Below are 25,390 nucleotides of genomic sequence, written 5' to 3' on the forward strand. Positions count from 1 at the left end.
CTTGACATTACGAACAGTAGATGGGTCAGAGGTATTGTTACTAAAGGTCTAAGGCTGGACTTCAATCATTGGCCTCGAGATAAATTCAAATTAACCCCTTTTCGTTCCTCCCCCCTGGAGCAAGCAGCTCTAGAAGCAGAAGTGATGAACTTATGCGCTAAAAATGTATTGGTGGAAATCCCAGAATCAGAAAGAGGAAGGGGATTCTATTCTCCTCTTTTTCTGATCAAAAAGCCAGATGGATCTTTTAGAACGATCATTAATCTAAAATGTCTTAATGAGTTCCTGGTTAATGAATCCTTCAAAATGGAAACAATTAATTCAGCAATAAAAATGTTGTTTAACCACTGTTTCATGGTAGTTGTAGATCTTAAAGACGCATACTATCATGTCCCAATACATGAAGACTTCCAGAGGTTCCTGAGAGTAGCTGTGTCAATGGAGGGTAGCATTCGCCATTTCCAGTTCAGAGCTCTCCCCTTTGGCTTATCAGCGGCTCCTAGGGTGTTCACAAAACTAGTGGCTGAGGTCATGGCGCACTTGCGAGAGTCCGACATCCTGATCATTCCCTACTTGGATGACTTTCTTATAGTAGGGAGCTCAGCAGACCATTGCCTGTCCCAGCTAGAAACAGCCACATCCAGACTGGAGCGTCTGGGGTGGATCATAAATTATGAGAAATCTCGTTTACAGCCTCAAAAAATACAAAGATTCTTAGGACTGTTGTTAAACTCAGAACCCCAACAGTGTTGTCTTCCACCCGACAAATCATTACATATCCAGCATCAGGTGTCTAAAGCAATTGACAAACCATCCATGACCCTTAGACAGGCTATGTCACTATTGGGTTCCCTAACCTCTTGCATTCCCGCTGTCCGTTGGGCCCAATTCCACACCAGACCGTTACAATCCGAGGTGCTGGTTAATGACAGAATCTTACAGGGGTCCCTGCAGAGTCAGATTACCTTAGGTCCAAAAGCGCTTACATCTCTTAGGTGGTGGCTAGACAGTGAAAACTTATCGGCGGGAGTTCCCTGGGTGTCACAGATAACACGTGTTGTAACAACAGATGCTAGCCCTTCGGGTTGGGGAGCACACATGGATGACATGATGGTTCAGGGTCTATGGCCCCCTCCCCTAACATCAGCCTCCTCCAACCAGAAAGAGTTAATGGCAGTAGAGCTTTCAGTGAAAAAATTCCTCATATATCTGCAGGGTCATCATGTCAAGATCCTATCGGACAACCAGGTGGCGGTCGCATACATAAATCATCAGGGTGGAACTCATTCCGAGTCACTGATGAGAGTGGCGGATCGTCTGTTCCAGACAGCGGAAAATCACTTCTTATCCCTAACCGCTCTACACATAAGAGGAAAAGAAAACGTCAGAGCGGACTTTCTAAGCCGCAACACCTTGAGGCAAGGGGAGTGGTCCCTAAACAATTGCGTGTTCGATCAGATTGTCCAAAGATGGGGACATCCAGAAGTAGATCTATTTGCTACCAGGGACAACCGGAAGACAACAAAATTTTGTTCCCTAAATCCCAGGGAGAATCCTCTGGCAGTAGACGCCCTTCTGATCAATTGGGATTTTCAGCTGGCGTATGCATTTCCTCCACTAGGCCTGTTACCCTTAGTAGTCAGGAAGATAAGAGAAGATCGAGCCAGAATTATATTGATTGCCCCATTCTGGCCCAGGAGGGCCTGGTTCACTTGGCTCAGGATCATGTCAGTGGAGGATCCCTGGGTGCTTCCGGAGATTCCGGATTTGCTCTACCAGGGTCCGATCAGTCATCCGCAAGTAAAGAACCTTCATTTAACGGCATGGATTTTGAAAGGGCGTTACTGAAAAACAAGGGGTTTTCCCCGAGTTTAATTGAAACCCTTATGAAAAGTAGGAAGCAAATAACCACAACAATCTACGCTAGGACCTGGCGAAAGTTTCTGGCCTCTTCTGATTTCAATTTAGAAGAAGGAATACGCGTAAAACAAATTTTAGAATTCCTGCAAAAAGGCTTAGAGCTAGGTCTATCTACTAGTACTCTAAAGGTACAGGTCTCGGCCCTAGGGGCTCTATTCTCCTGTAACATCGCCAATAATTACTGGATCTCAAGGTTCATTAAGGCATCTAGTAGGTCTAGACCCATACATAAAGATAGATCTATGCCTTGGGATCTCAACTTAGTCCTATCAGCATTGACTAAAGAGCCGTTTGAACCTTTACAATCAGCTTCAATTAAGGCCTTATCCCTTAAGACAGCATTTCTGGTAGCAATTACATCTGCCCGTAGAGTAGGAGACATACAAGCTCTCTCCAGGGTATCTCCTTATACAGAGTTTCTACCAGACAGAGTAATCCTCAGACCGGACCCAGCCTATTTACCAAAAGTATCATCACGGTTTCACAGGTCACAAGAGATAATTTTACCATCCTTCCTCCCTAATCCTGCTAACCCTAAGGAAGAACTACTCCATACATTAGACGTTAGGAGATGCCTGCTAGAATACATCTCTGTTACCGACACATGGAAGAAAGATGATGCATTATTTTTATCTTTCCAAAATCCTAGAAAGGGACTCAGGGTATCAAAATACACGCTAGCAAAATGGATTAGGGAGGCTATCTCTTTGGCTTATACTGCAGGTGGGGGTCCGGCTCCGCAGAATCTGAGGGCGCATTCCACCAGGGCCATGGCTACATCCTGGGCGGAAAAATCTGGAGTATCAATCGACCAGATATGTAAGGCGGCCACATGGTCATCACCGTCCACCTTCTTTAAACACTATAGGTTGGATTTGGGGGCTTCCTCTGATCTCATATTCGGGTTAAGGGTGCTACAAGCCATAGTCCCTCCCTAAGGTACCTTACATCTCTGTAATTCTTTCGTCGTGCTTTCATGGGAGTCCGAGTAAAGCATTAAGCTACTTACTGGTAGCGGCATTTCTCGGAGGCCCATGACAGCACCCTTAGTTCCCTCCCTATTCACTGGGGGTTGCACTTCCTATAGATGTATATCTCACATATGATACCCAGTTCCAAGTATATGACTGAAATTTTGAATATAATCTGTATATAGTGTATATTTTTTGTGCCACTAACCGCGGTAGTCCTCTCAAGACTCTGAAATACAACTGAGGCAAGGGAGAGGTACCGCCCTTTTGTATCTGTAGGTTTCCTGTTCCTAATGGGCGGATCCCCTCTCTCGTCGTGCTGTCATGGGCCTCCGAGAAATGCCGCTACCAGTAAGTAGCTTAATGCTTTTGTCTCCCAAATCATAACATTATGGACATGAAATTACTTGTGTTAAAAGGTAGCTTCAAATCTTAGAGAGACAGAAGAGTCTGGGAATATAAACTGATGACTACCTTTGACAGTCTTAATGCAGGAATGAATGTGTCGCATGGATTTATGTCTTTTTACATCAACTAAGGAACTTGCCCCTCAGACTATGAGGGCTCATCACAACAGAACCAGGCCCCAATCAGATGACAATAAAACATTCCTTATCTAAGCTTCATGTCACCTGTCTTATCCATGTTTTTTTTTCTGTGCTATGTTGTGCATAAATATGTGATTCTTCAGAATTTCTTTTAGTCTTTGCCTGAAGAGACCTCTGTAGTCTCGAAAGCTTGCAATTTGTTACCATCTTTTCAGTTAGCCATTAAAAGGTATCAACCACTGAGGAATCTCAATTCTAAATATTTTGCTATCTACTGGCTAACACGGTACCAAGATATATATCTTTGCTGTATCAAAACAGGGGGAACCATGTAATTGAAGATCCCTTTTGTTTGAGACAGGAAAAAATCTGAAATTGACATAAATTAATATTTTACCATTTTCTGTTCATCACCTGAATGGGACAGAGAACATTAAAGCAGATTTTGAGTCATTCCCAGCTCAATGAAGGGGAATGGGTATTAAATCAGGATGTTTTCAGACAGATCTGCTCCCAGTCCCTATGTGGTCTTCCAGAGATAGACCTTTTTGTTTCTGAGATGATCATCTATTGGATAACTTTATGCAAATAAAATGTTAAAAAAACAGACAATGTGATTTTCTGGATTTTTTTTTCTCAGTTTGTCTCCCATAGTTGAGGTCTACCTATGATGTAAATTACAGACGCCTCTCATCTTTTTAAGTGGTGGAACTTGCACTATTGCTGACTGACTAAATACTTTTTTGCCCCACTGTATCTTTGACCTGTGGGTTTTGCAAAAAATTCAAGAGCTTTTATTGCGGGGTCCAGTAGTCCACCCTCAAGTTTGCAGCCTTCATTTTACGGTTTGAAACATGAGAAAATTTCTAGTCTCCAAAGGGTCTTCTACTGAGTAGGAAAAAAGTAACTTCTCCTATTTATTATATCTGAAATATATTCATAAAGTTTTGTTACTGGTTCCTATCTTTCAGTAATGTTATTCCTCCTTCGTTAGTGTTGGAATTTCTTCAGAGATGGTTGGAAAAGCCACTCGCAGAACGTGAAAGGGCAAACCAAAATAGGAAAATGCAAAAAAAACTGGAAAGGAGTAAACCAAGAAAGAAGAATAAAGACAATAGGAACAATCAGCATTTGGACAGGGAAGGAAAAGGGCAATAGCTCAAGACACCACAAAGCAACAAGTCACTAGATCGGAATCCCCAAACTAAGCCATGACAATATCTATCCAATGCCAGGCTCTAAGATAGCTCCTAGGAATGTACAGGTGCATCTCACAAAATTAGAATATCATCAAAAAGTTAATTTATTTCGGTCCTTCAATACAAAAAGTGAAACTCATATGTGAAACTCATATATTATATAGAGTTATTACTAACAGAGTGATCTATTTCAAGTGTTTATTTCTGTTAATGTTGATGATTATGGCTTACAGCCAATGAAAACTCAAGCATCATTGTAGTGACCCGGTCCAGAGTGTCTCCTTCCCTTTCAGTAATCCTAGATTGTGAGTAGCTTCTGTACACTACAGCTCACTCTCTAACTGTGCCTCTACATTATCCCCTGCATTTGTGAGCTGTAATTATCCATCTCTAGTCACCTCCATTTTAGATGCAATGCATTTCTCATTTGCTGTGTTCTGGCGCCATCTAAAGGTGAAAGTGTTCTATGACTCATAATTATTGGTTTGTAAGGATTTAAGGTGTGTATTCGGTGTCTTATTGGCCAGATCCTAGTCACATGGTCAATAGGAGGAGCTGTTTTCCAGGCAAGTTTAGAATGTTCTTTAGTCTGAGCGATATCTTCAGGGAGAGCAGAACACACGTGGAGGCTGTTTTCGCTACAAGATCTCCTGCAGGCCTAAGAGCCTGGGTTCCCTCTCTAACCTGTACAGACATCATTCTAAAATATTTCTGACAGGATTCACCACAGTTTTTCCATTCACCTATAAGTACTTGTGCACGTGCCGTGACACACTGTGGAGTTAGCCCCGAGTACAGATCTGTAACCTCTAATTGCTGCGTCTACTTCCTTCTGTAAACTACCAAAAGACACTGTCGAGTGCTCTTAAAGCTCCAGATCCCAATCACATCTAAGTGTGAACTGTAATTGCCGTGGACTACCTATGAGAGACTGTTCCTTATTTGTTCCAAGTTATAATTCCCGTTCCTGCTGAAGTAAAAGCAACTGTTATCCCCAAGAACAGTGTGTGTCATAATTCCTTCAGCTGCGGACACCATGTGGGGGTGGATAGCAGGGAACGTTCGGCCTGGTCATTGCATCATTATCTCAGTAAATTAGAATACTTTATAACACCTGCTTGAAAAATGATTTTAAAATCCGAAATGATAGCCTACTAAAATATTCATTCAGTAAATGCACGCAATACTTGGTCGGGGCTCCTTTGGCATCAATTACTGCATCAATGTGGCGTGGCATAGAGGCGATCAGCCTGTGACACTGCTGAGGTGTTATGGAAGCCCAGGTTGCTTTGAGTGCCTTCAGCTCCTCTGCAGTGTTGGGTCTGGTGTCTCATCTTCCTCTTGACAATACCCCATAGATTCTTTATGGGGTTAAGATCAGACGAGTATGCTGACCAATCAAGCACAGTGATACTGTTGTTTTTAAACCAGGTATTGGTACTTTTGGCAGTGTGGACAGGTGCCAAGTCCTGCTGGAGAATGAAATTTCCATCTCCAAAAAGCTTGTCAGAAGAGGGAAGCATGAAGTGCTCTAAAATTTCCTGGTAGACGGCTGTGCTGACTTTGGTCTTGATAAAACACAGTGGACCTACACCAGCAGATGACATGGCTCCCCAAACCACCACTGATTGTGGTAACTTCCCACTAGACCTCAAGCAGATTGAATTGTCTCTCCATTCTTCCTACAGACTCTGGGACCTTGCTTTCTAAAGTATAGTGTGAAGTATACACAATGATGGTATTGGGAGCCATGTCATCCTCTGGTGTAGGTCCACTGTGTTTTATCAAGACTAAAGTCAGCGCAGCCATCTACAAGGAAATTTTAGAGCACTTAATGCTTCACTCTTCTGACGAGATTTTTGGAGATAGAAAATTTCATTCTCCAGAAGGAATTGTCACATGTCCACACCTCCAAAAGTACAAATTCTTGGTTTGAAAACAAAAGTATCACTGTGCTTGTTTAGCCAGCAACTTGTCTGACCTTAACCCCATAGAGAATCTATGGGGTATTGTCAATAGGAAGATAAGAGACACCAGACCCAACAATGCAGATGAGCTGAAGGCTGCTATCACAGCAACCTGGGCTTCCAGAACACCTCAGCAGTACCACAGGCTGATTGCCTCCATGCCACGCCGCACTGATGCAGTAATTAACGCAAAAGGTGACTCGACCAAGTATTGAGTGCATTTACTGAACATACATCTCAGTAGGCCAACATTTCGAATTTGAAAATCATTTTCCAAGCTGATGTTATAAAGTATTCTAATTTACTGAGATAATGACTTTTGGGTTTTCATTGACTGTAAGTCATAATCATCAACATTAACAGAAATAAACACATGAAATGCATTACTCTGTTTGTAATGACTCTATAGAATATACAGTACAGACCAAAAGTTTGGATACACCTTCTCATTTAAAGATTTTTCTGTAATTTTCATGACTATGAAAATTGTACATTCACACTGAAGGCATCAAAACTATGAATTAACACATGTGGAATTGTATACTTAACAAAAAAGTGTGAAACAACTGAAAATATGTCTTATATTCTAGGTTCTTCAAAGTAGCCACCTTTTGCTTTGATGACTGCTTTGCACACTCTTGGCATTCTGTTGATGAGCTTCAAGAGGTAGTCACCTGGAATGATTTTCACTTCACAGGTGTGCCCTGCCAGGTTTAATAATTGGGATTTCTTGCCTTATAAATGGGGTTGGGACCATCAGTTGTGTTGTGCAGAAGTCTGGTGGATACATAGCTGATAGTCCTACTGAATAGACTGTTAGAATTTGTATTATGGCAAGAAAAAAGCAGCTAAGTAAAGTAAAACGAGTGGCCATCTTTACTTTAAGAAATGAAGGTCAGTCAGTCCGAAAAATTGGGAAAACTTTGAAAGTGTCCCCAAGTGCAGTTGCAAAAACCATCAAGCGCTACAGAGAAGCTGGTTCCATGAGGACCGCCCCAGGAAAGGAAGATAAAGAGTCACCTCTGCTTCTGAGGATAAGTTTATCCGAGTAATCAGCCTCAGAAATCGCAGGTTAACAGCAGCTCAGATTAGAGACCAGGTCAATGCCACACAGAGTTCTAGCAGCAAAAACATCTCTATAACAACTGTTAAGAGGAGACTTTGTGCAGCAGGCCTTCATGGTAAAATAGCTGCTAGGAAACCACTGCTAAGGACAGGCAACAAGCAGAAGAGACTTGTTTGGGCTAAAGAACACAAGGAATGGACATTAGACCAGTGGAAATCTGTGCTTTGGTCTGATGAGTCCAAATTTGAGATCTTTGGTTCCAACCACCAGGTCTTTGTGTGACGCAGAAAAGATGAACGGATGGATTCTACATGCCTGGTTCCCACCGTGAAGCATGGAGGAGGAGGTGTGATGGTTTGAGGTGAGCTGGACGGCAGAGTGAAGGCAAAAGGGCCAACAAGTGCTAAGCATCTCTGGGAACTCCTTCAAGATTGTTGGAAGACCATTCCCGGTGACTACCTCTTGAAGCTCATCAAGAGAATGCGAAGAGTGTGCAAAGTAGTCATCAAAGCAAAAGGTGGCTACTTTGAAGAACCTAGAATATAAGACATAATTTCAGTTGTTTCACACTTTTTTGTTAAGAATACAATTCCACATGTTTTAATTCATAGTTTTGATGCCTTCAGTGTGAATGTACAATTTTCATAGTCATGAAAATACAGGAAAATCTTTAAATGAGAAGGTGTGTCCAAACTTTTGGTCTGTACTGTATATGTTTCACATTTTGAATTGAAGAACTGAAATAAATGAACTTTTTGATGATTTTCTAATTTTGTGCGATGCACTTGTATCATAAAAAAAAATTATTTTCAACAATTGAAGAAATGTAAAGTATTAATGTTTTAATTAAAATAAATAACAACCCTTTTTTGTTGGTATAAATGTGAAAAATAATTTAAAGGGAATCTGTCATATCATTCAATTCAGTGTTACATATGCATAATAACAGTACTTTTGATACCCTTGACTCCCCACTTTTGATCCAATACTGTTTATATTTCTCCTGTGGTGTATGTAAATCTGCTTGTACGCCTGCGCCTGAGTCGCAGGATAAAGACAAGAAGAGGACGTCATCGTAAGAAGATGGGAGGCCCCGGACCGCGACGACCATCAGACCGGACCGCCCACCCAGGTGAGTATAATCTAACCTCTTTTTCTCATCTTTTAGGATACATAGGGGGCTTATCTGCAACATTACAGAATGCTGTAGATAAGCCCCTGATGCCGGTGGGCTTAGCTCACCTTCCATTTTGGGGGTGACAGGTTCCCTTTAATGAGGCTTTACAGTGACATAGCAAAGCTGAGTCAGCGCTGAGAGCACAGCAATGAGAGGATTACACTGCTGTGCCCTGAACACTGCAGCGCTCACAGCAGCGGTGAACACAGGACGGCATCCTGGTATTGTACTCTTAATACCAGGCTACCAAGCTGTTCTAACTGCTGAAATAAGTCTCCTCTGTGCGCCTCATAACCGTTCACAGGACTGCAGCAGTGACGTCTTCCAGTAGTACGAACAGCTCTGTAATACAGTGACAGTGTTACAATATCAGGCTGCCGACCATCACTCGCCGCATCCTGGACCTACTGTACACTGTGAGCGGAGACAGGGGGCAATTGTAACTCACAGCACAGCCGTGGTCTTTAACAAAGTAGCGCATGGCTCCCACCACAGCTGTGAAATGAACAGCTCAGTTCACAGCTGAAGTAGCCACAATGTAGCAGATATGGTTGGACAAGGACAACTGTCTGCTATGTACATGGGCTGTGGTATTTGTGGTGTCAAGCACAGACACTTTAACACCACTAAAGAAAAATGGCAGCCCCCAGTGGCTGCAGAAAAAAATAAAAATAAAATTTTAAAACGGGACATTTCATTTTGCATTAAAAATACGGTAATTGATTACATAATTAATAGAAAAATAAGCATAGCAACACATTCCCCTTAAAGAGAACCTGTCACCCCCAAAATCGAGGGTGAGCCAAGCCCACCGGCATCAGGGGCTTATCTACAGCATTCTGTAATGCTGTAGATAAGCCCCCAATGTCACCTGAAAGAGAAGAATAAGATGATATATTATACTCACCTGGGCGGGCGGGCGGTCCGATCCCGTGGGAGTCGTGGTCCGGTCCGGGGCCTCCCATCTTCATAGGATGACCTCCTCTTCTGGTCTTCACGCTGCGGCTCCGGCGTACTTTGTCTGTCCTGTTAAGGGCAGAGCAAAGTACTGCAGTGCGCAGGCGCTGGGAAAGGTCAGAGAGGCCCGGCGCCTGCGCACTGTAGCACTTTGCTCTGCCATCAACAGGGCAGACAGTATGTCTGCGCCGGAGCCGCAGCGTGAAGACCACAAGAGGACATCATCTGATGACGATGGGAGGCACCGGACCGTGGCACTCATCGGACCGGACCGGGACTGCCCCTGGGTGAGTAAAATCTAACCTCTTTTTCTTATCTTTTAGGATACATCGGGGGCTTATCTATAGCATTATAGAATGCTGTAGATACAGGGGTGGATTAAGGGTAGCCAGGGCCCTGGGCTGTTCAGACACTGTGGCCCCCGGTCATGTGACGGGGTCATGTGATGGGGTCATCATATACCTGAACCAGATTATTCCAGAAAAATAGTTTCTGTGTGAAACTATAACCTGTCAAACATCCATTCATCTAGTCAATTTACCCATCAGTTAGGAAGGAAAAACAAAAAAGAACAAAAAAAAAAAAAAACAATTCTATCACCATAAGTGGCAGTATTCACAGGAGATCTGTACTTAGTATGCAGTGTCTGTGTAGAGGTAATACAGTGATCACCGGTGACATTATACACAGGAGCTCTGTATATAGTATACAGTGTACAGTGTCAGTGTATAGGTAACACTGACTCACCAGTGACGTCTCTAGGTGAAGTCCTTCATCTTTCATCCAGCACAGACCGCCATCACTTCATCTAGCCAGGACTCGTCTCTGCAGGAAATAAGTTATCTCGAGCTCCGCTTGCAGAACACATTACTTAATTTTTCCCAACTTCTACATTACACCACATGACGAAAAGAGGCAACATAGTGTCACTCTACACAGTAACAGGACCACCCCCCTATTTAAAACAGTGTCCTCAAAAAATAAAATAAATACATCACTGCAGTAATAATATCCCTTAATTAGCCCCTATGGTAATAATATCCCCCATCCTGGCCCAGTGTATCTCATTACTGGCTCCAGCCATATGTTCTCCCATCCTGACCTCATGAGTATCCATTCTGCCCCATATGATCTCCCCATCCTGCCCCATCAGTCTCCATCGTATCCATTCCGCCCCATGATCCTGCACGATCTGTCTCCAATCCTGCCCCATGTCTTTCATTCTGTCCCGTGTCTCCAATCATGCCCCATATCTACATTCTGCCCATGTCTCCAATCCTGCCCCATCTGTCTCCAGTCCTGCCCCAGTGTGTCCAGCATCCTGCCCCCAGTGTGTCCAGCATCTCTGCCCCCCGTGTCCAGCATCTCTGCCCCCAATGTGTCCAGCATCTCTGCCTCCAGTGTCTAGCATCCTGCCCCCAGTGTGTCCAGCATCTTGCCCCGTGTCCAGCATCTCTGCCCCCAGTGTGTCCAGCATATTGCCCCGTGTCTCCAGCATATTGCCCCATTTGTCCAGCATTCTGCCCCTGTGTCTCCAGCATATTGCCCCCAGTGTGTCCAGCATATTGCCCCAAGTGTGTCCAGCAAACTGCCCCAGTGTCTCCAGCATTCAGGCCCCAGTGTGTCCAGCATATTGCCCCCAGTGTGTCCAGCATACTGCCCACAGTATCCAGCATACTGGCCCGGGCCCCCTGGATTGCCGTTCGCAATAAATAAAAAGTTCTCCTCACCTGTCCACACTCATTCGGTGAAGCTCTCTCCTCGCAGCTGAAGCACGCACTTGCCGGCGACTGACAATGACATCAGACGCCGGCGACGTGCGCGCTGTGGCTGTCAGTTGCCAGCCTCCGGTTGTTAACTATTGACGTGCAGGCACGCGCCCGCACATCAATAGCGTTTAACTGCCGCAGCGCCGTTAGGAGCCCGGTGAGCAGATGAGACCCCTCTGCTCACCGGGCCCATATGCCAGTCAGGGCAGTAATGCCCTGATGGCGGCAGGCAATCTGAGCGGTAGCCCAGGGCCCCCCCACACTACTGGGCCCTGGGCTACCGCCCAGATTGACCCTATTATAATCCGCCCCTGTGTAGATAAGCCCCTGATGCTGGTGGGCATAGCTCACCCTCGATTTTGGGGGTGACAGGGTCCCTTTAAATGTAATGGGTTTTTTTCTGCCTCTATTAGAGCTCTAACTCTTAAAACTGTCCTGTTGGTGGCCCTTTTCTCGGCTAAAATAATCTGTGAATTGCATGGTATTTCTATCAACCCTCCATTCATTACTTTTCCTCCAGAAAAGCTAATTAATAAACCTCACCTTTCACCGCAGGGTAGTTTCTACATTTCATAGGTTCCAGGAGATTGTTCTTTCTTCGTTTTGTGGGGAAAATCAAAAGTTTCAGGGGGAGGAGAGTGGGGAGCAGTTTTTTCTTTTTCACACTAGCTTTCCGCAGGGTTGCGGACGAAAGCCTTCTTCCTCCGTGAGTCCCCGCCCACTGCCGCACCTCTTCCTTCAGCTCCGCCTACGTCTGCATGCATCCTGCGTAGCCTATCTTTAACATTGGGTACACAGGCTATGCGGATGCCTCCGCATGCGTCGTCTTGACGCTGCGCCTACCTGCGTCAAACGCAACATGTTGTATTTTGTTGCGGTCAGCGAAGCTTCAAAACGACGCATGCGGACGCATCCACATAGCCTTTGTACCCGATGTTAAAGATAGGGTACGCAGGACGCATGCAGACGTAGGCGGAGCTGAAGGAAGAAGTGCGGCAGTGGGCGGGGCTTCACGGAGGAAGAAGACTGCAGCCCTGCCGAACGCTAGTGAGAAGCTAGCCTTAGATGTTAGGGGATATCTCCTCCAATACTTGGGATCAACAGCCACTTGGAGAAATTCTTCTTCAGTGTTTGTACTTTTTCAAGGCCTAAACGGGGCAAGGCAGCTAAAAAGCCTCCCTTAGCTAGCTGGGTCAAATTTGTCTACACATTTTTGTGGTCAAGTTCACCCTCAGAACCTCAGAGCCCATTCTTCTAGAAACTTAGCTACTTCATTTTGCGAAGGGGTGATTAAAAAATGTAGAAATAAACAGAAGCTCTGTTCAAACACTACAGGTTGGAGTTGGGGAACTCTGATCATTCTTTTGGTAGACTTTTAAGCGGACCAATGTAATATTCCCTCATCAAGGCCTTTTCATGACGTTGTCCGCATTTATGATGGCATAATGTACAGGAGTCAGACTTCTCTATTCTAGGTAGAGTAACAGCTCAGCATTACATTGATTTGGTCTTGGAATCAGTGGTAAGGCAATTTATCTGAAGTGCCCTATGAGCAGTTTTTTAATATGATAACACCAGTCTGCAGGTTGCTTGTGATGCTGTGAGCAGCCTGCGTGGCATAAATGTGCTATCATAGCCTGAATCATCTGAATTTGTCTTCCATTCCTTAGGGTACAAGTCTATAGTCCCTCTATGTGACTGTAGACTTGTAAATCCTCACATTGTGCACACAGCACACTGTGCGTATTCTCCAATACCAGGCGCATCGCTGCAAGTATGTGATTAGCATACATGCAGTCATGTGCCGACTAGACTCACAAGGCATTGCTCAATGCAAGTACATTGAGTGAGACTGGACATGTCTAGTCAGAATGTGGCAAGAGAATTTTACAAATCTCCTACTTGAAGTCACATGACAGCCCATTCGCGGCACCAGATAATCCTCACAGAGCGCAGTAACTCTATATACCCCAAGTCCATACAACTCCTTTAAACAGGTTGTCTTCAACGATTGGTGGCCTCTTAACCCATTACTTGCCAAATTAGCCATTTTCATTTTATTTATTTTTTTTAATTACAGATTTTTAATGATTTGGGTCCTAATGAATCAGAAATATAATTTGCAACATTTTTACAAGTACGGATTTTTCAGAAAAGGGCGTTCTAGTATTCAATTAAAAATGACAATGACATGATTTCCTATTTTGAAAACAATCATTTTACAAACACAACACAAAAAATTGGACCGAATTATAAAATCTTAGTTGCTAGAAGCAAACGATTAGGCGTCCTAGAAACAGGACATTGGTAGATAATGGGTTAACAACTTGAATCCCCCATCTAATGGAATCATTCCAAAAGCAGCTTATTTCAAGTCTCGTCTTGATTGTCCAAGTCCCTTGGGTAACATTATGATTTATACAATGTCACACTGTTTCAGTTCAGAAGAGCAAATATACAATTTATGTTACACAAAGCATAGAAAATTGGCAAAGGTGCTAAGGAATCTACAAGTATGTGGCACTGGAAGCTCATAGCTTTTCAAACAGACAGGGTTCCACTAAAAGAAAATGTATTGCACCCTGTATCATTCTGTATAAAGGCTGTGCCAATATCCTGTTTATATTGCGGCAATGCAAACAAGAACAAAAGATTGCCTGGGTATCAAAGAAAGACACAAGGGTGGGGATAAAAGGTACATGAGATTTCTGTGAAAGCGTAAGAGACTGTAAATACTTAATGGCATGAGGAACAATAGTAACACAAAACCACAACGCATCATGCTAACAGGAGAGAAAATTGTTTATTGAGTGTGTAGAACATTTTCTACAAATCCTAAATGGATCCTTTAGGTTAAAGCACATCTCAAACATTTGGAATACCCACAGCATATGCCAACTCTCCAATCCCAGTGACACCAGATGGGGACCGATTCTCAAGAAAGATGTTGTACTGGTATTTAGCAGACATGGCATCTTTTATGGACATTCAAAGAATCGCCAGGTTACAATGGGGCTCTCTGTTATGGCACACAGATGGCGACCCTATTTAAGTGACTTTGTTTTATATCAGACCTATGCCCTGATTAGATATTCTTGACGTGAGACACTCCTTTATGAGAATACAGACCTGAAATTCATTTGTGTGGAACCTGCACCAAAAATTTGCAAAAAGTACAGCGTGTAACTATAAATCATAAGTAAGAAGTACTGGTAATCGTCCAAAGTTTTAAACCATCTGAACAAAGGACATTTTGATACATTATGACTAAAAATTGTGGCAATAAAACAGTCACCTAAAAAAAAAAAAAAAAAAAAGATTGCCAAGTACAAATTTAGAACTTTAGCCCCAATTCATCAAAGTAATTTAGGCAAAATTCTGGTTTAAATTGCTCTGAAAAGATGCAAAATTTTTGCACAACTCAAAGTTGCTCAAAAATGTTGAGACTTTTGGCATCTTCATGCCAGTTTCTTCCAGTTATGCCAATGGGTGGTGATTGGATGAGATGGGGCTCATGATGAGCTGTGACGTTCCTTCTGCCAGAAATCTTACTGACTGAAGTAAAATTACTATAAACATAAGGATGAATGACCTCGGGGAGATCAAAACATCCAACACCGCAGAGACACCATCACGTGTTTCTCATCATGGTGTCTCCGCGGTGTTGGATGTTTTGATCTCCCCGAGGTTATTCCTCCTTATGTTTATAGTCCTTTTACTAGGCACTGCTCCTAATAGCCAGTTTCCTACTCCACACTGATGAGGGGCAAATACCCTGAAACAGCTGTCTGTGGATGGATACCATGTTTTGGCATAGGTGGTTTTCCTTTTTGGATGCTGCCCTTCCCGTGGTTGTTCCTTCCCGGTGAAAGACCTGGCTATTTATTGCTTGCGTTGAGAAACACGTGATGGTGTCTCCGCGGCTTTTCTACATGCATTTGCATATTTCCCATAAGGGATGGGGGCAGTGTTCTGGATCATTGCGTTGAGAAACACGTGATGGTGTCTCCGCGGTGTTGGATGTTTTGATCTCCCCGAGGTCATTCATCCTTATGTTTATAGTCCTTTTACTAGGCACTGCTCCTAATAGCCAGTTTCCTACTCCACACTGATGAGGGGCAAATACCCCGAAACAGCTGTCTGTGGATGGATACCATGTTTTGGCATAGGTGGGTTTCCTTTTTGGATGCTGCCCTTCCCGTGGTTATTCCTTCCTGGTGAAAGACCTGGCTATTTATTGCTTGCGTTGAGAAACACGTGATGGTGTCTCCGCGGCTTTTCTACATGAAGTAAAATTACTGGCGTGGCACGTGGAGATGCACGCCTCTCGTCAGACGCTCCTGATTCGTAAAGAAGCATGTACCTCTTCAAGAATCAGGCGCGTCTAACTCCAACACTCCCCCCGCCCCCATCAGGACATCTAGAAAATCGATGGTCTTCATGAATAACTTGCTAATTCCTGGAGGGTTTACTAGCTAGAACACAAATGACCCTAAGGACAGGGCTTTACAGAGGTTAGTCCGAAAGAAACAGCGGGTGATGATGTACACCTCTGCTCTATTCATTCTCAAGTGGTCTTTCAGAGAGAGGTGAGCACTGTTCTTGGCCATATTCAGCAGTCCAATAGAGAATGAATGTTCTGGAGGTGCACATGATCACCCTCTCTTTATTTGCCTCTGCTCCATCCTACCATTAGAGGAGAACTTAAAAACTTGGTCAAACAACTTTGAAATCTTTTTGGTCTTAAACAGAAATATCTATCATGCCCCTAGATGGAATATATTCAGGCTTTATTCACACATCACTGTTTGTCGTCTGTGTGCTGTCAGTTTTTCTTCCACTGACACATAATGCTATATGGCGCTAATGACATCATGTTTATTTTCAGTGTTTTTTTCTGACTGAAGAGTGCATAAAAATAACCTCAAAACAAATTTCTACTTTAGACCTCTTTGAAGACAGAATTGAAATAAAACCACCAGTATGCTAATGGCATCAATTTACTGTCACTTTTTCACTGACTGGTTGCCAGGAGAAGCTTCGGCAACCTCTAGCAATGAGTTTTGAATAATAGAAAACGGACCAAAAATGGATTTAGCACACCAATGAAAAACCTTTTTATTTTTTTGCTAATGCATGAATAAGGCCGTAAAGTGGTACAGTCGTATTACACATTGATGGTTTATCCACAGGATATGCCATAAATGCATAGTGGTTGGAATTCGTACCTATAGGATCCTCTGTTATACGGAGAACAGGGCTCCCATTTGCTTATTCTATTTGGTGCCGTCACCAAGGACTTTAACCCCTTTATCCCATATGACGTACTATCCCGTCGAGGTGCCCTAGGACTTAATTCCCAGTGACGGGATAGTACGTCATATGCGATCGGCCGCGCTCACGGGGGGAGCGCGGCCGATCGCGGCCGGGTGTCAGCTGCCTATCGCAGCTGACATCCGGCACTGTGTGCCAGGAGCGGTCACGGACCGCTCCCGGCACATTAACCCCCGGCACACCGCGATCAAAGATGATCGCGATGTGCCGGTGGTATAGGGAAGCTTCCCGCAGGGAAGTGATCGCGTTGCTGCGAGGGTCTTACCTCCCTCCCTGCATCTTCCAGGCCCGGATCCAAGATGGCCGCGGATCCGGGTCCTGCAGGGAGGGAGGTGGCTTCACAGAAGCCTGCTCAGAGCAGGCACTGTGAAGCAGCCTGCACTTCTATCAGATCGGTGATCTGACAGAGTGCTGTGCAAACTGTCAGATCATCGATCTGTGATGTCCCCCCCTGGGGCAAAGTTAAAAAGTTAAAAAAAAAATTTCCAAATGTGTAAAAAAAAATTAAAAAAAATATTCCAAAATAATGAAAAAAAAAAAAAAATATTCCCATAAATACATTTCTTTATCTAAATAAAAAACAAACAAACAATAAAAGTACACATATTTAGTATCGCCGCGTCCGTAACGACCCGACCTATAAAACTGGCCCACTAGTTAACCCCTTCAGTAAACACCGTAAGAAAAAAAACGAGGCAAAAACAACGCTTTATTATCATACCGCCGAACAAAAAGTGGAATAACACGCGATCAAAAAGACAGATATAAATAACCATGGTACCGCTGAAAGCGTCATCTTGTCCCGCAAAAAACGAGCTGCCATACATCATGATCAGCAAAAAAATAAAAAAGTTATAGTCCTCAGAATAAAGCGATGCAAAAATAATTATTTTTTCTATAAAATAGTTTTTATCGTATAAAAGCGCCAAAACATAAAAAAATAATATAAATGAGGTATCGCTGTAATCGTACTGACCCGAAGAATAAAACTGCTTTATCAATTTTACCAAACGCGGAACGGTATAAACGCCTCCCCCAAAAGAAATTCACGAATAGCTGGTTTTTGTTCATTCTGCCTCACAAAAATCGGAATAAAAAGCGATCAAAAAATGTGACGTGCCCAAAAATGTTACCAATAAAAACTTCAACTCGTCCCGCAAAAAACAAGACCTCACATGACTCTGTGGACCAAAATATGGAAAATTTATAGCTCTCAAAATGTGGTAACGCAAAAAATATTTTTTGCAATAAAAAGCGTCTTTCAGTGTGTGACGGCTGCCAATCATAAAAATCCGCTAAAAAACCCGCTATAAAAGTAAATCAAACCCCCCTTCATCACCCCCTTAGTTAGGGAAAAATAAAAAAAATGTATTTATTTCCATTTTCCCATTAGGGCTAGGGTTAGGGCTAGGGTTGGGGCTAGGGCTAGGGTTAGGTCTAGGGTTGGGGCTAGGGTTGGGGCTAGGGTTAGGGCTAGGGTTGGGGCTGGGGTTAAGGCTACCGTTAGGGTTGGGGCTAAAGTTAGGGTTAGGGTTGGGGCTAAAGTTACAATTAGGGTTTAGATTACATTTACGGTTGGGAATAGGGTTGGGATTGGGGTTAGGGGTGTGTCAGGGTTAGAGGTGTGGTTAGGGTTACTGTTGGGATTAGGGTTATGGGTGTGTTTGGATTAGGGTTTCAGTTATAATTGGGGGGTTTCCACTGTTTAGGCACATCAGGGGCTCTCCAAACGCGACATGGCGTCCAATCTCAATTCCAGCCAATTCTGCGTTGAAAAAGTAAAACAGTGGTCCTTCCCTTCCGAGCTCTCCCGTGTGCCCAAACAGGGGTTTACCCCAACATATGGGGTATCAGCATACTCAGGACAAATAGGACAACAACCTTTGTGGTCCAATTTATCCTGTTACCCTTGGGAAAATACAAAACTGGGGGCTAAAAAATAATTTTTGTGGGAAAAAAAAGATTTTTTATTTTCACGGCTCTGCGTTATAAACTGTAGTGAAACACTTGGGGGTTCAAAGTTCTTACAACACATCTAGATAAGTTCCTTGGGGGGTCTACTTTCCAACATGGTGTCACTTGTGGGGGGTTTCTACTGTTTAGGTACATTAGGGGCTCTGCAAACGCAATGTGACGCCTGCAGACCATTCCATCTAAGTTTGCATTCCAAATGGCGCTCCTTCCCTTCCGAGCCCTTCCATGCGTCCAAACGGTGGTTCCCCCCCACATATGTGGTATCAGCGCACTCAGGACAAATTGGACAACAACTTTTGGGGTCCAATTTCTCCTGCTACCCTCGGGAAAATACAAAACTGGGGGCTAAAAAAATAATTTTTGTGGGAAAAAATTTTTGTTTTATATTTACAGCTCTGCATTATAAACTTCTGTGAAGCCCTTGGTGGGTCAAAGCGCTCAAAACACATCTAGATAAGTTTCTTAGGGGGTCTACTTTCCAAAATGGTGTCACTTGTGGGGGGTTTCAATGTTTAGGCACATCAGTGGCTCTCCAAACGCAACATGGGGTCCCATCTCAATTCCTGTCAATTTTGCATTGAAAAGTCAAACGGCGCTACTTCCCTTCCGAGCTCTCCCATGCGCCCAAACAGTGGTTTACCCCCACATATGGGGTATCAGCGTACTCAGGACAAATTGTACAACAACTTTTGGGGTCCAATTTCTTCTCTTACCCTTGGGAAAATAAAAAATTGGGGGTGAAAAGATAATTTTTGTGAAAAAATATGATTTTTTACTTTTACGGTTCTGCATTATAAACTTCTGTGAAGCACTTGGTGGGTCAAAGTGCTCACCACACCTCTAGATAAGTTCCTTAGGGGGTCTACTTTCCAAAATGGTGTCACTTGTGGGGGGTTTCAATGTTTAGGTACATCACGGGCTCCCCAAACGCAACATGGCGTCCCATCTCAATTCCAGTCAATTTTGCATTGAAAAGTCAAATGGCGCTCCTTCGCTTCTGAGCTCTGTCATGCGCCCAAACAGTGGTTTACCCCCACATATGGGGTATCGGCGTACTCAGGACAAATTGTACAACAACTTTTGGGGTCCATTTTCTCCTGTTACCCTTGGTAAAATAAAACAAATTGGAGCTGAAGTAAATTTTTTGTGAAAAAAAGTTAAATGTTCATTTTTATTTAAACATTCCAAAAATTCCTGTGAAGCACCAGAAGGGTTAATAAACTTCTTGAATATGGTTTTGAGCACCTTGAGGGGTGCAGTTTTTAGAATGGTGTCACACTTGGGTATTTTCTATCATATAGACCCCTCAAAATGACTTAAAATGAGATGTGGTCGCGAAAAAAAAATGGTGTTGTAAAAATGAGAAATTGCTGGTCAACTTTTAACCCTTATAACTCCCTAACAAAAAAAATTTTGGTTCCAAAATTGTGCTGATGTAAAATAGACATGTGGGAAATGTTACTTATTAAGTATTTTGTGTGACATATCTCTGTGATTTAATTGCATAAAAATTCAAAGTTGGAAAATTGCGAAATATTCAAAATTTTCGCCAAATTTCCGTTTTTTTCACAAATAAACGCAGGTAATATCAAAGAAATTTTACCACTATCATGAAGTACAATATGTCCCGAGAAAACAATGTCAGAATCACTGGGATCCGTTGAAGCGTTCCAGAGTTATAACCTCATAAAGGGACAGTGGTCAGAATTGTAAAAATTGGCCTGGTCATTAACGTGCAAACCACCCTTGGGGCTTAAGGGGTTAATGAAGCAAATTGCAAATTGTGAAGCCACCAGCTTTGCCCAGGGTGCTCCATTAGAAGTGCAGTGCCACCGAATAAAGTCAGCACATAGATATGTATAGCTTCCTGCCCTTTACCACAGGATAACAGACAAAATATAATTATTTATTCATTTATTTAAAATACATTTCTATAACTCCACATTAGAGCGGAGGAAAAATAGTAGATTTATTACACAATAAACGTGTTTAGTTGAATGTAACGGTAAAATTATGGCAGACGGAGTATTCATATGTGCCCAATAGAAACTGTGCGTTAAATAAGTTTTCTACTTAACATGAAAACAAACTGCCATAAAAAGACAATGTAAAACGCAATCTGGGAACAATTAAAAAATGCTGACGTGTTAAGTATGCATTAGCGATTGCTTCCCTTGGGTCAGTCATATATTGGGCAGATGGTTCAAAGGGAATCTGTCATTAACACTAACCTTCACAAGAAACGGTAATGCGGGATACGGCAGTGTAATATATTATGGAAGATGCCTATTATAGCGCCATTTATTTCACCGTTATTCAAATTTCATTGATATGCAAATTCGGTTCGCTTTTGGGCGTATTGGTGCACTTCCACTTCGCTTCTTCTCGCCAGCACTGCCTTTTGTCTCTTGATTGAGAGTGGAGAGCAGAGGTGATGGGAGGCAGGATGAGCAGCAAAGATAATAACGGTGCAACAGATGGCGCTGTGGTAGGGATCTTTTATATTGTTTTACACTACATTATTCTGTACTTGCACAGTAGCAGTGTCACTAATAATGGGTTCCCTTTAAGCAGAGGTAGCAACTCCTTAAAGAAGGAGCCATTTACATGACGGTGATTTTTCGCAAATGAAAATGGCGACATACCGATTTTGATCAGAGGGCTCAAAAATGCCAACGTAAGTCAATGAGTCCGTGAAAATTGTTTCTCCACGTGCAAGAAAATCTGATGTCAGTCAGCCACACTCTGATCTCCTACAGAAAATCGAACGTCTGAATCAGCCCTTATGCTTTCGGAGTACTTGGAGTAGAATTTTTTTTTTCTACCTATTTCTGCAAAATTCTCAATCTTAGATGCCTAAGAGTGCATCTGCGTTCTGTCATTTATCACACAAGATGTCCTGCGCTATTACTCAGGGAATCCGAACTAGTTTACTGCATTTTGTGTTGTCAATGGTATCAAACAACGTAACTAAGTCACCTATAAATAAATCGATCTTTCTATATCATAAATATCTAAATATACATATTCACCTATAAAAAATATATTAGTCCATATATACCAGTACATGAAAGAATACAGTGGATAAGTGAATAATATTCAGGATTATTGGCTTTTAAAAAAGGATTTCATAATGACAACTGAACAATAGTTATTCCGGACACCAGGATCAGACCCCACTTTTATCTTGTTGTCAGAAACTACTGGTTGTGATCTACAGCACATTCATACAATTGTCTTTTTACTTATTTCGCTGAAAACAGGCAGTATTACAACATTTTTATTTTGTAGGGAAAAAAAAAGTGGTTAAAATATGGACTAAAAATGTAACCGCCCTAAGCCCTGTCTCTAAAGATGGCTGCAAAGGTAAAGATTATGACCACCAACCCCACTTGTTACAGTATATTTCACCTATAAACACATTTTTGCAGCTTACATGTCATTGAGTACACACATTGCATTACTTCTCTTGTACTGATCCTGATTTACGGCCAGGATGACACTCCAGAGCTGCATTCACAATTCAGCAGGACTGAAAGCTGAAATCTCACAGAATTTCTTCCTGGCTGAATGTCTGTACGGAGCTTGCTCTAGCCATTTGTATTCTGGAAAATATCATCTTTACACCAGATAGTACAATAATGATATGCGGAATGCGAACTGCGCCACTTCATTATTGGAGCTCTGTTAGGGGTGTCTGTCCATCCCCTGTTTCTAAAGAAAACCAGCAGCGCAGACATATTCTACAAGCCGTAATCCAGGATCAATATAACAAAGTAATCAAACTGTATGTACATAAAATATGAAATAGAATCTGTAATCAGATTTTTGATATGTACTCTAAGAGCAGCATAATATAGGGGCAGAGACCTCGATTCCAGTGATGTGTCACATGCTGGTCTGCATGTTGTCATTTTGATACAATCAGCTTTTGCTTGCTGCAGATGTAGCAGTGCTCACAATCCTGATCTGTGTATTACCCCATCCATAACCACTAATTAACAGAAATCTGGTAATCAGTGGTTAAAGCAGGGTTGGACTAGGATGCACAAGGCCAGATTTTCTGTAGTGATAATCTCCTATTGATAAAATACTCATTTTATTGAAAAAGCAACACAGCCTAATAAGTGACTCATCATTGGAATTACTGTCTCAGGCCCTATATCATGGTGCTCTCAGGTTACATAGCAAAATCTGTCAAATTGCGTTTAAAGATGGAAATACCTATTAACTAATTAACTACAATTATTAGGCCCATTGTAGTAAAATGATTATTTGTAACTGCTGGAAATCAGGTCATTGGGTGTTCTTTTGTATTTTTATATACTGCACATGGGGACATTTTTAAAGCGAAATTTGATTTTAACACTATTTGCAACTTGCCCGACAAGAGGTAATTTGAAGTATATTAGTGCGATTCAGATGAACCCATATGTGCTGTAGCGTGTCTAAGATGCCCCAAATCATCCAGCACGAGCCTTTGTGAGAAAATTGGGCACATTTTAGGACTTCCCAAATATGAGTACATGTGACCCATGGGTTCTCTTTTTAACACGGATTTTTAAATAGAGCAGGAAGGAGGCCGCAACAGCTCTTTAAAGGGCACTCTGGCCAAACCGATGACCTGCACTGCTGACTGCAGGCCTGAGGGGGCAGTGTATAATATATACACCTTTTAGAAGTACTTCCTATTGCTGAAATCAGCCATCAGTCTTCAGTATCACAACATTTTCAGATGATAAAACAGTAACAAATTAATATTTTTTGCACGTACGGCAAGCTCTTGTAAATACTATGCAAAGTGTATGGTCATTTTAGTTACTGACCAAAGTTCATAGGTTCATATTACATTAAAACAGGTTTAGAAATTAACATATTAATGAAGTCACATTTTAACAAAACCATTAGATTATTGCCCAAAGCCCGCAGTGTACAATTGGATCACCACTTCCGAACTAATTAAAAACAAGTACATGATTTTGTCACCTGCTATAAAATCCCAACCAAACACATCCTACATAGAATCAGACGGGATTTGTTTAGCTTTCTCCATTTTACAGCCAATGACAATTGTAAATTATTTACCATCCGAACCTATTAACTGTCCTGGACGACTAAGCCGTTCCCATCCCCTTATCAAATGGAAAAAAACTGCTTCCGGTAGAGCAAACTATTTCTTATTCATCCAGAAAAATGTAGTTTTATCCTTACTGAAAATAATAATGTACATTCGTGTGCTTTCATTATCGTAAAAAGAAGAGGCTCTTCGGATTACCCATTACAAATTTAGTGCAATTCAGTAGAAAATCACATTGTGATTTATTAAGCAACCATCTTTTTGTAGCTAAAATGTAGTGTTTGTGTGGCGTGGAAGCTTGTAACAAGTCTCCATAATGTTTGGCTTCCAATACATATGGCGTAGTCCCTGTCCTGGACTACAGCTCCACGTAAAGGACTGCTACGCGAGTAGCGAGGCTGTAACACAATCGCTGAGTAGTGGCCCAGTCCCTTCTACATACTCCAGGAAGAACCCAGCCATGTAGCACGGCCGCAGCTCATATACTAAACGTTATCGGTCCTTGTTGGAGGCGGAATTGCTGTACAGTCTCATGGCCTTCCGGCAAATAAGCCAAAACCAATATATCTGTGGGGCCATAATGGTGCCCATTGTAATGTTGCAGTGCAGGGGGATGTTGAAGGGCACTTTGTATAGTGGAATCCCAAACTGCTTCCCGTAGGCGTGGTACATGAAAGGAAACAGCAGGATACGGCAGGCGAAAAATGTGAGCAGGACAAAAGCACCGTTCACTTTGTGCAATAAGGAGTTCTGCAAGTTCATCTGTAGGAAATAAGATACATTGTATTAGTATGAATGCCAGTCACAATAAACGTATCGCCTATGGGGGTCACTAAACCTACATTCAAAGTATCACATTATGGCATAACTTTACATTTACAAATGCTAAACACTATATAAGCCCTTATATATAGTTTACAGGGGACTAGGGCATAGGTGATTTGGCATTAGGTGAGTGTAATGTGTTTTTTTATTTGAATTTGGATTTATTTTAGATGCTTTATTTTATTTATATTTTTAAGTTTGAGCACAGGCGCCTGCTAAGGAGAGACTACTTATCCAATCAGGGGCGTCTGCTATCACTGTTATAAGCGACAGCAGACATAGCCTGATGGTAGTAGTAGTCTCATCAGCTGATGCCTGCTGAACTGCGGTAAGCTTTTTACCGCGGATTACAGTATCTCTGCGAGGTCACGCTGACATCTGACAGACGGTAACAATCTTACCCGCGGTAATGTTACCGCTGATGAGAACTGCTGGTGTTTCCCGCACTGTCACACATGACAGCGTGGCAAACACCAAAGGAAGTCCGTAAAAACTCGGCAAATCCGCAAACATTTTTATACCTGCGCTCTTGCTGCGGATTTGACTGACTCAACTGAATTCAATGGGTAAAAAATGCTACAAATCTGCACAAAGAATTGACATGCT

General features: G+C 42.5%; 1 protein-coding gene across 2 annotated transcripts in view; it reads right to left on the reverse strand.

Annotated features, from left to right (window-relative positions):
- Positions 1 to 22,146: 22,146 nt before the first annotated feature.
- TLCD3A (TLC domain containing 3A) overlaps positions 22,147 to 25,390 on the reverse strand; it is an 88,570-nt gene continuing 85,326 nt past the window's right edge. For both annotated transcript variants that reach the window (XM_069757371.1, XM_069757370.1), the window contains one exon: positions 22,147 to 24,721. In XM_069757371.1, coding sequence (XP_069613472.1) covers positions 24,452 to 24,721 — 270 coding nt within the window. In that variant the 3' untranslated portion in view covers positions 22,147 to 24,451. The remainder of the gene's footprint in view (positions 24,722 to 25,390) is intronic.

Source organism: Ranitomeya imitator, chromosome 3 (assembly GCF_032444005.1).
Source record: "Ranitomeya imitator isolate aRanImi1 chromosome 3, aRanImi1.pri, whole genome shotgun sequence".
Classification (NCBI taxonomy): Eukaryota; Metazoa; Chordata; class Amphibia; order Anura; family Dendrobatidae; genus Ranitomeya; species Ranitomeya imitator.